The following is a 10,911-nucleotide window of genomic DNA, read 5'->3' on the forward strand; positions in this document are numbered from 1 at the left end:
ACACACACACACACACACACACACACACACACACACACACACACACACACACCAGCCTTCTCATCCTCACACAGCTGTCCCTGTTTGAGCAAATTAACTCATCATTTCCATGACAGTGACTTAATCAACACTGCCCTGTAGTTCAAACTGATTCTCATTAAAAACTGTTGATGATTATAGACGTGTCTTTGTCTTTACCTTGTTTACACCCTGTCACCATTACCTCCATCATGACCATGACTCACCCCCCCAGTCATATGTCTACATATTCATCTAGACTCACCCTCAACCCCCCCTTTTTGTTTTAACATCATCCATTTTGTCTCATCCATTTTTAGCAGCCCCTCCATCATCCATTTTGTGTTTACTCATCCATTATTTTGTCTTCTGTGTTGTCTGTCTCTCTTTTCCCCTTCCTCAATTCTCCATCTGTAATTCATCCCCCCCTTTCTGTTTCTTTTTGTTTGTTTTATTTTGTTTGTTTTGTCATTTTTTTTGGGATGTAGCAAGTCTCACAGCTTCTGTCCATGCTCCATCAGGGCCAGTACCAGCCCAGACCCAGTTTCCGTGGCAACAAATACTCGCGCAGCTACAGGTAATTTACCCCCCACCCCCCAGCCACCCCTTCCCCCCCAAAAAGATTATCTTTTGTTTACTTTTTAAACCTCTTGTTTTTCATTGTGTCTGACATTTGTCAACAACCCGTTGTGCAGGTTTCCCTGTCAGTTGATCAGTTACATGTAGATCATGACTTGATGGTGTCCAAATGTTTTTATTCATATTCTAATTGTCATACCAATGTCTTCTGTTCTAAGTGTGAAACCCTTAGATGTCTGAATATCACAAAAATTCCTTTGTGCTAAAAGGAGCTCAGGTTATGAAGTCTGCATCCATCACTGCTTTCATCATAATATCTGATTATGTTCTTTGGATGATATATTTATTGATACCCTAGTGGCTGCTATGATTTATTTATGGATGCAATTTACCTGCGTGTAGAATTAATGGGTTAAGGCTTGTCACAAGTTTTGACAGATTCCAGAAACAGCCCTAAGTTTGATATAATTTGCTTGTCACTAATCTTCTCTAAGGACAGACTGATTTGTTTAACCTGCAAAACAGAATGTGCCACCTGTGTTTGTCCAAAGTGTAAAATTCTACTACTTACTTTCAGACTATACTTATATGTGTTCATAGTCTTTTTTTTTTAATGGCTTCTCACAGGTATGCATTACAAGACATGGACAAGTTCAGCCTGAAGGACAGTGGCCGTGGGGACAGCGAGGCGGGGGACAGTGATTGTGACATGGGACGGGAATCCCCCGTGGACAGACTGCTGCTGGGGGAGGGCTTTTCTGACCTGATGCACCTTGAAATGCACCATCGACTCCACCCAGGTGAGATTTTGGTGATGCAACCCACCTCTTCAGCCTATGTCCCTGTGTAAAATGACACCTTTTCCTGTTTTGCGTCACCTTCATAACAGCATGACTAGGCGCCAGTCAGCTGACTTACATACCCAACACCTTCTATTGCAGCAACTCATACTCAAATATTGCTTCACCATCCAGAGCATAATTGCACCTCAGTTTTATTGTACTTTGCAGAAGTTGTCAGTTGTAGGTTTCTGACTAATTTCGCGTCTTGCTTCACTTTGAGCCAGTTGAAATGGCCATTTTCCACTCATGATCTTAGAAATAAGAGATTTATTTCTCAGTTCAAATTGAAAATGAGCTACAACTGAAACAAGCTGTCTTCCTGCAGACCGCACCTAGGCACCCAGTGTACTGCCTCTCTGACAAATTTCAGCACCATGGACAGCACCAGGCCTAAGCCCATTATTTGTCTGTACACCTGCCTTTACAGCCACTCCATTCACCCTGTTTCCAACACAATCCCTATTGTACTCAGCCCCATTCTTCCACACAGCCCTCATTTCCACGCTCGTTATCACACTGAGAGAGGTTACAGTGTGTCTGGCTGTTACTGTGTGTGTGGTTGTGTGTGTGTGTTATCTGCCCCTAAGATAGAGTCGTGTCTGTAAAATCCTCCCTGGAGCGGAGATGAGTCGCCTGTCACTCATCGGTATGCGTCTCAGAGTGCTGTTTTTTTTCCCCTCCTTCTTTTTCTTTTCTTTCTCTTTTTTTTCCCCCTGGTGAGTGACAGTGGTGCACTTTCATGTCTGAACTGAGGAGAATTCATAGTAATTGCTTTTAGAATTATGTTATTCTCTCTCTTACTGACTCCATCCTTCTTTTGCTTTCTGCTTCGTGAGATCCTGAGTATCTCTCGCCCTCTCTCTCTTTCGCTCCCTCATTTTGTTAATGTATTACAATCTTTACAGAGATTGGTGGATGTGGACAGTCCTGCTGTATCTTATTTTTGTTCTCCCTTTGAAAATGACTTGGAGGTGTTGGAACCCTTCTCCCCCCCTTTCTCTTCTGCTATCTTTTATGCTAATATAAAAGAAAAAAGGAGGGGAAGACGATAATGGGCTGAGAGGGAGGATTACCACTGTTTCTCTTCAGTAGATTTAATTTGTTTAGATTTTTCTATTTAGATGGGCAAATGTGCTTTTTCATGCTGGATAGGATAAAAGAACAAACAAGCAAATCCCTGCCTCAGTCTTGTAGTTGGAAGATGTGGACATACTTGGAAGTGCAGCCAAATATTACATTAATAGCTGCCTATGATGCCATTTGGGTGGGATCTGACACTTGTCTATTTGTTTATTTAAATCCTGTCATAGTCTTCATACCTGGCAGTACCTGGAACTCTAAACAGGAATATGAAGAGACTGAGAGAAAAATAAATAAATAAAAATCCTACAAAGCAGAGCCGTGATTTTGATTTTAATGAAAGACTGAAGTGGTGCACCATGAAATATTAATTAGGTATTGTACATGGATCATTCTAACAGAATAAGGCATGGCTCGTCAGACTCAACAGCATGCCTGCTCCTTAAAGAAATCAGTACCTTGTCCTCCTGTTGAACTGTGTATCACTTCAAATATAACACTTTCACCCCTCTTTACTTCAGTCTTAGGCTTTGTGGCTTGTATTATTCAGGGGTGTTGACATTTTCCGTACCAATTGACAAACATAAAAAAAAAAAGGTTTTGTCTGAGGATTTTTAAACATATGATTTGTTTGAGTTGTTTTGCAGACTTTTTGTTGTTACTTTGCCTGATGCATGACGAATGTCCTAAAGATTTTTGTAGTTGAACCGTCTCTTGACTCAGTGTCCTTTTTTTTGTTTTGTTTTCTGCTTTAGCTATGAGACTGTGCACGGATGAATGTCGTGTCCTGGGACACTCTGACCAGTGCTGGATGCCTCCTCTCTCCTCCCCCGCTTCCTCTGCTGACTACCGCAACAACATGTACATCCCTGGGGAGGAGTCCTCCCAGCAGCCTCAGCTCGATGATGACCAGTCCTCCGTTGACTCGGAGCGCCGCAAGAGCTTCTCTACTTTTGGCAAAGAATCTGGGAATGAAGAGGAAGGAGCTGGAGGTGTTGTCTCTGGAGCAGGAGGTGATGTGTGTGCAGCTGGAGGAGGGGCTGGCTCCCTCCTCACAGAGATGAACTCTGTGTTTCAGCGACTCCTACCCCCTAATATGGACTCTTATGTCGAATGCACTGAAACAAGCCCAACTTCATCGTCATCAACCACTGAGAGAGGAAATGGACGAAGTGGCAACATTGTTGGTAACCACAGTAACAACGCTGTTCCCCAGGACAACCGGAGAGGGTTGCTGCCAGGTGGTAAAGGTCCCAGTTACCCCCCAGGGGTGGCTGCATGGGCAGCCAATACTCACTATCTAAACCCAGGAAGTGGGTCTGGAAATGGGACTAACCATGTTTCCTCCTCCCCTTCTTCTTCTACTTCTTCCTCATCCTCACCCTCAACTTCGACTCCCACCTCCACCAGTGGCCAGCCTCCACACTTAAAGTGGCTGCCAGCAATGGAGGAAATTCCAGAGAATTATGAGGAAGATGACTTTGATGGTGTTTTCCATCAGGGTCACCAGAGTGGCAAGCGTAGCGAGAACCGCCACGAGGCTGGCATGGATGCAAGCGAGCTGGTCCAAGAGATCAACAAACTGCTGCAGGATGTCAGGCAAAACTAGAGAAAAAGAGAAGGCATAGCATTGTTTCACTGTGTGATATGAAGAAATATTTCACCACATTTTGGTAAATGCGTGTTCCTTGTGCCAACATTAAAAAAGAAGAAAAAAAAAGTTCACATTCACTGTAATGCTCGTCTTGTTTATTTTTAACAGATTTTCTCTTTACCTTTCAGTGCTGAGAGAAAGGTAAAAAAACAGCACTGAAGTTGTGATCTGGGTGACTTAAAAGCATCAAAGTGAGCACTGAAAGAACAGATTGCTCAAAGTTGCTTGAATGAGTGATTTCAAAAGGAAATCCACCGACAAAAACTGTACCCTTTCTTCATTTGTAATGTTTACAGCAGCGTGAAGAGACTCCACAGGGAGAAAGCAACAGTTGTGTGATCTAATTTCTGCTCTTACAGTGTACAATATTGTACAGTGTCTGTGGAAAACGGCAAACCCACTTGAATATTGTGCTATGTCTCCTGTTTTGTTATTATGGAATGTAACTGTACAATTTGATCTTTGTATTTTAAAAATACTCTTTTTTACTTCTATATATTTATATGTGTCCATGTATGTTTGTACAGAAAAAGAAAACAAAATGTCTATTTTTTATATTTGTCACTGCATGTCTTGATATCACTCAATGTGTCTCTTTTCCTCTACCCTGTTTATTTTCTAAACGACTGTATTTAATTTTGTTATTGAATGTGTGTGTGCATATTGAAAATAGTCACATCCCAATGCAGTTCCATGTTGGAAGTGAGTTTTGTATGGTAACATTGTGACCAGTGGACGATAAATAAAGTGGAGGGATTCATAAAAGTGTTTGAAAATTATTCTCGGTGCCTGAGGTTTTCAGTAATTACTTTCATTTACATTTATTCTTTCATTTCATTTCTCTTGAATTCCTTACTGAGTACTTGCATTTGCCCCATCTGTCTCTTACCTCCCCCTAATGCTCAGCATTGGAATTGCAGCACCCTGTGCGCACAGAGCCAAAATCTCATGTATGCTGTCTAGGCAGACCTTCCCCAGGCCCCATTATATCATGATTCACATGCATGACTCTACTCATAAACATGCCATTAGTGGTGAATTTATTCCCAGATGAACTCTTTAGATTTAAATGCATTTAGGCATTAATTTACTTTCAGATTAGGGGTTCTCTTTCTCACTGTCTCTCATCTGTGAAAGCATAATGCTTCTGGTAAATATGCTTAGCAAATGAACAGCATCTGATAATAGCTGCACATGACGAGAAATTAAAATCATGGGATTGTACAACTCTGCCATATGGACGCATAACACAATTAGGAGAAAGTATGAAGTGAGCTTTTGCCCTCCCCTCACTTCCTCTGCTCATGATTGGGAGAGCTTATCTTTGGTTGATACACTCATGAGCAAGAACACACAAATTAAAAACACACACACACCCAGGAGAAAATAAGTTTAATTTAAAAGCGCAAAAAATCAAACAACCTAGGCTAAATGAAGCAATTAACCTCATGAAACAGAGTTTTAACAAGGTAAAGGTTAGAATTTGCATACACATACACACACACAGCCATAAGGCAGACACAAGTAACATCTACACACCTGCAAAACAAGATCGCGAACACAGACACACATAAAAACAGGAGAATGGCTAAAGCATGTACACATGAAAACACCTAATAATGAAGTCATTTGTCTTCATCATTAAAAGACTCCAAGCGTCAATTACAACAAGCACTGTATGTGTGTGTGTGCGCAAAGGAAACTAAAGCATGCTTGTAATAAATTTAGGTTAGCTTACTGAAAGCTAATCCAGATTCATGTATCTGTAACAGTATTTGGATGACAGGCCTATCCACCATATATCCTACTAGCCATCAGCTCAATTGTTTTAAACTAATGTCACTGAAGATTTTGGCTTGATGCCATTCACATGTTTATATGACAAGTATCCTACAAGACTTCAGTCAGCCGCCAACTGGGTTAATTTAACATAAGTAGCTTTGAGGCAACACAAGCCTACTAAAGAACTCTAATTAACCTGTTATATCTTGTAATGATAGCAAGATAGTCATGCTGTACAAGGTTACTGGCACTGGATGTATCCTTATATTTAGCACAAAACTATGGATAAGGTATCAACCTTCTGCAGCAATAGGTACCTGACTACCACAATAAAAAGGTACATTTAAAATGGACTATTTCATGATGTAGAAACAGGATTTCACTATGTTGTATATGTCATTTCAAAATTAGCCCAAGATTGGCAATACATGATGAATGATCATCAGCAACAAGAAATTTCTTTGGCAAAGGGTAATGGTGTGTGTAATGAAAGAAAAAAGAAAAAAAAAACAGGGTGAAAGATCCAGTCATACTCATTTATTACCACTCACATAATTAATTTTACACAAAAACAACAGTGGCACTGACACTGACTTTGAAATTGACTTGAAATATAAGCTCCCACTTGTTATTGTTGTAGTAAATCCACCCATTAAATTGTTTTGTCAGTACTACTCGCCTTTCGCTCACTCTCATTCTGAAACCCAGTGTCTTCCATCTTCCTCCACCCTCGTATGCATATACCTCCATATCTCGCTCTCATCTTCCGGCTATTTCTGTCTGTTCATCTGTCTGTTGAAGACTCACATGCACACACACCCATAAATATTCCCCTTCACACATAAGCAGTCACACACACAACTAAATCCCAGCAGTACTTCTCAGCTCATATCACAGCCCCCACTCCCAAGTCCCCACAGACATTAGAATTTTTAATGCTCTTCACTGATTCATCTCATCCTGTCACTGACTGATTCCTCCCTAATCACAATTTTTGCTAATTGTTTTTTTCACATCACTTTGACACAAATACAATCCTGCTTACCATGAAAATCTTGAGAAACCACAACCACATCTCATTTTGCCTCTAAAATGTATTTAGTGATTGCCGTTACAACAGGAAATTAAGAAGGTGAGAGCTTGTGTAATGTGAGGTTATTGGGCCTTCTGACACGAAATCAGTTTTTATCTAAAGTCAGAAACTCCGCAGTGACCCTCTGTGCACATATGCTGCACTAGTGTCAGGGAAACAGGATATTGGCAAGCCTGTAATATAAACACTGTAAACAAGTCACAGTGATAAAACTGCCATGATGGAATGCTTTATGTGTTGCACTTCCCATAGTATAGGCTACAACACATGACTGCAAGTTAGTAAGTGTGATATATAACATGGCCACCTTACCCAAATGTCTTAATAAGAAATTCCTTAAGTAATAAAATGTGAGTCTTGAGAGACTCAGATCAGAGCAAGAACCTCTGTTTTCTTTGTGATGCTTGGATTCAATGCCAACTTTTCAACTAAGAATATTTAAGGGAAAAGGACTTTTTTTCTCATCAGTAAAAAATTAGGTTATGGTTACTTAAGTGAGACTTGCTGTATTATTAGTACACTGACTGGCAAAATAGGTATTATTTGGGTTTTTTACAGGTATTTCTTTTCTTTATATTTATTTTTGTTTCTTATTATTTTGACTTAAAAAAAAATCCTAATATCATCTTGTCACATCTGCTAGAAATAACTTGATAGAAACTGGAAGGGAACGCTCCTTGATGAAGCAACTAACCTCAAAAGATTCTAAGCATAAAAACAACAATGCAATTATTTGAATTTTTTGTCTTGTATTTGTTTCGATTAGTTGATTCTCAAAATTTATGGCCTTTGACTCCTATCATAAAAGCAACCACTGTTTGGGATGCTTCATTACTTCTTAGCTGTCTGCAGTTGTTGTAAGTTGTAAGTAACTTACAGTAACCTCGACTTTACCTCTGCACTTTATGAGGTGTTATAGGTGCACCTCATAAACAAATATATAACTGACACAAGTTATTTTTTTCTGTATATATAAATAGCTAAATGTAATATTTTCATTGAAATAAAACATTTTGGAAAACTGTTGGATAGGACCGTATTTTTGTAATAATCATCTGCATAAAATGAAGATTGTGTGCGCTGAATAAATCCTAGTCTGTTAAGAAGCCATTATAAAGAATGTGTCCAGCAGATGGCACTGTGGGACCTATCTTCTCACAAAAAGAGATACATTTTCACAGCACCACTCAAGACCTCCCTCAAGATTCTGCCACACATTCAAAAAGGCCTGCTGGAGAGCTGTAGAGAGAGAGAAAGTGCTAAGGCTGAGTCATTTTGTCACTCTAATTGCATATTGGTTTATGTATCTACAGTTTCTGTCCCTCTTTATCTTATGAAGGCTCAACTTAGTGAATGTTATTTTTTTAGAGAGAGACAACGATACACTGGCTCTTATCATTGTGGAAATAAATGTCTGTGTATATGAGTGCCGGTTTATATGCCTGTTTTAAGCGAGTGGGCATGTTAGTGGGTTTCTTTGCATGTGTGTGCGTGTCTGTGTTTTTTGGGGGTGGGGGTGTTTACTGCACTCTCAGTCTCTAATAGATATCCCCATCCAGGCTGCCATTTAGAACTGGAGAGCAGCCAGCTGTATGTGCTCCTCTACTGACGCTCTCTCCCTTCTCTCTCTCTCTCTCTCTCTCTCTCTCTCCTTTGCTCTCTCTCTCTCTCTCCTTTGCTCTCTCTCTCCCTCTGTGCACAATTGGATTAGTGTAGAGTGATAGACACTAAAGACAGAATCTCACTGCTGCACTCGGTTGCATATACACACATATGTACACACACATACCCCCACACACACAACAGATGACTGCTGCAAAGGCTGACGAATAATACTAAAATACAAGGTATAAACACATATGTTTTTAACACGTATGCTCCTTTGTGCTTACACACACACACACACACACACACACACACACACACACACACACACACACAAAAAAGAGATGAATTACTGAATGGATGGAATCTGACGTAACCCATAGTGGAAGTGGGTCATATGGGGGAGACAGGTCATGAGGGAAATAACACTGAAGTTCTCGGTCTCTCTCTGTCCTTAGAATTATAATTGCTACTGAATATCCTGAAAAAATATAAACTATGAAAAATATGCAAATATGTGTTTTGTGAAATTATTATATTACTGTGATATTGTACATTGTTTTGAAATGATAATAATGTTACAATAAAGGTCTGACTATATACAGTGAAGCATGAATATAAGGAATGAATGTCAAACATATTAAACGAAACACTGAAAATATAGAATTGTAGAAATAGGAAAATAGAAAAAAATAAAGTAAATAAGAAAAAAGTTGTACAAACAAAAGCCAAAATACTATACTATGTACAAATGGTCGCTATATACAGTAAAATACTAAAATAATAAAGTCCCTTTTTTATATACATAAAGTGCTGAAGTCATACTATATACATGTATTTTTAAAATGTTTATCACTTGTGTCTGACTGCTGTTGAGATGAAGGACCTACTTCAGCAGTAGACCTACAGCCACGATGTAGCACTGCATGCTGTTGTAGGACACAGCTGGTCCTATTTACCAGTCTATTAAGATGCTTGCTGTCCCACTCCGTGCTGCCACCTTCCCAGCAGACAACAGCATGATGACACTACACCGAGAAGGCATACCTGGAGGAGATTAGGAACCTGGAGAACTGGTGCCAGGAGAACAACCTCCTCCTAAAGACTAAGGAGGACTTCAGTACAAAGCAGGAGGAATTACAAGCCCGTGATCATCAGTGGTGCACCAGTGCAGAGAGTGGACAGCTTCCGATACCTGGGTGTCCACATCACTCAAGACCTGTCATACTCATGTCACATCAACACCCTGGTCAAGAAAGCCCTCCAGCATCTCTTCTTCCTCACCCCAGAAGACTTAGAGACTTCAGTCTGCCACTGAGGGTGCTTAAGAACTTCTACTCCTGCACCATTGAAAGCATCCTGACGGGAAACATCGGCACCTGGTTTGGGAACAGCACCAAGTAGGACTGACAAGATCTGCAAAAAGTGGCGCGCTCGGCCGAATGCATCATTCACTCTAATTTTCCTGACCTGACCTGTCTGTCTACACTAAGCGGTGCATGACCTGTTATGGCACTGAGCCTTGGGAGTGAGAATGCCTTTTTATTTTTATGCAAATCTAAGTGTGCCAGGCCTCGTGGATGATTGGTTACTAGGAGACCCGTGCCAGCCCTCTTTTATGCAGATTGAAGTGTGCCAGATCATGCGGACGATTGGCTGATTGGAGATCCCATGACACTCCAAGAAGAAAAGACTGGATGATCGTGTGCACCTGTGGGAATAAAATGCTGGAGGTCCTTCACTCAGTGGCTGCTGCTTAGGACTAAACATGCAGTTTGCTCTTCGTGCCTCCCTCTGTGAACTTTGTTGAACTTGTTCATAATGCTGAACTTTGCGTGTTATCCTCGATGCATGCTATGCATGCTCGAACTTAGCCTGATTAGAATTTTGTGACGCTAGCTTGCCTTAGTTATCCCTTAGCTTTTACATTTGCTTGTGTTATTGCTTTACATGTGTTAATTGGTTTCCCAGTGGTCTGTTGAACAGCCCTATCAGTTTTCTGTTTAAAGTTGTAATAAAACCTTCTATTTTACTCAGTTTTCGTGTGGGGGCTTATGTATGTTACTCCCCTCCTGTCGCCTAGCAGAGGGGGTCATAACAGACCAAAGCCAGGAAGATCATGATCGACCTCTTCCACCCTAACGATGGACTCTTCTCACTGTTGAGGTCTGGGAAGTGCTTATGCTCCCTTAAGACCAAAACAGAGAAAATAAGGAGGAGGTTCTTCGCCCAGGCAATTCAAGTCCTGAACCAGGTGT

General features: G+C 40.6%; 1 protein-coding gene across 2 annotated transcripts in view; it reads left to right on the top strand.

Annotated features, from left to right (window-relative positions):
• LOC102204211 (protocadherin-18-like) overlaps nucleotides 1–4,684 on the top strand; it is a 7,855-nt gene extending 3,171 nt beyond the window's left edge. Inside the window, exons 2-4 of one of the 2 annotated variants that reach the window (XM_005737399.1) lie at nucleotides 507–595; nucleotides 1,225–1,397; nucleotides 3,275–4,684. In XM_005737399.1, the coding sequence (XP_005737456.1) occupies nucleotides 507–595; nucleotides 1,225–1,397; nucleotides 3,275–4,128 (1,116 nt within the window). In that variant the 3' untranslated portion in view covers nucleotides 4,129–4,684. The remainder of the gene's footprint in view (nucleotides 1–506; nucleotides 596–1,224; nucleotides 1,398–3,274) is intronic. The other variant, XM_005737400.1, reaches the window with a different exon arrangement.
• Nucleotides 4,685–10,911: the final 6,227 nt, after the last annotated feature.

Source organism: Pundamilia nyererei, unplaced genomic scaffold, assembly GCF_000239375.1.
Source record: "Pundamilia nyererei isolate P.nyererei 1_Seehausen unplaced genomic scaffold, PunNye1.0 scaffold00075, whole genome shotgun sequence".
NCBI lineage: Eukaryota > Metazoa > Chordata > Actinopteri > Cichliformes > Cichlidae > Pundamilia > Pundamilia nyererei.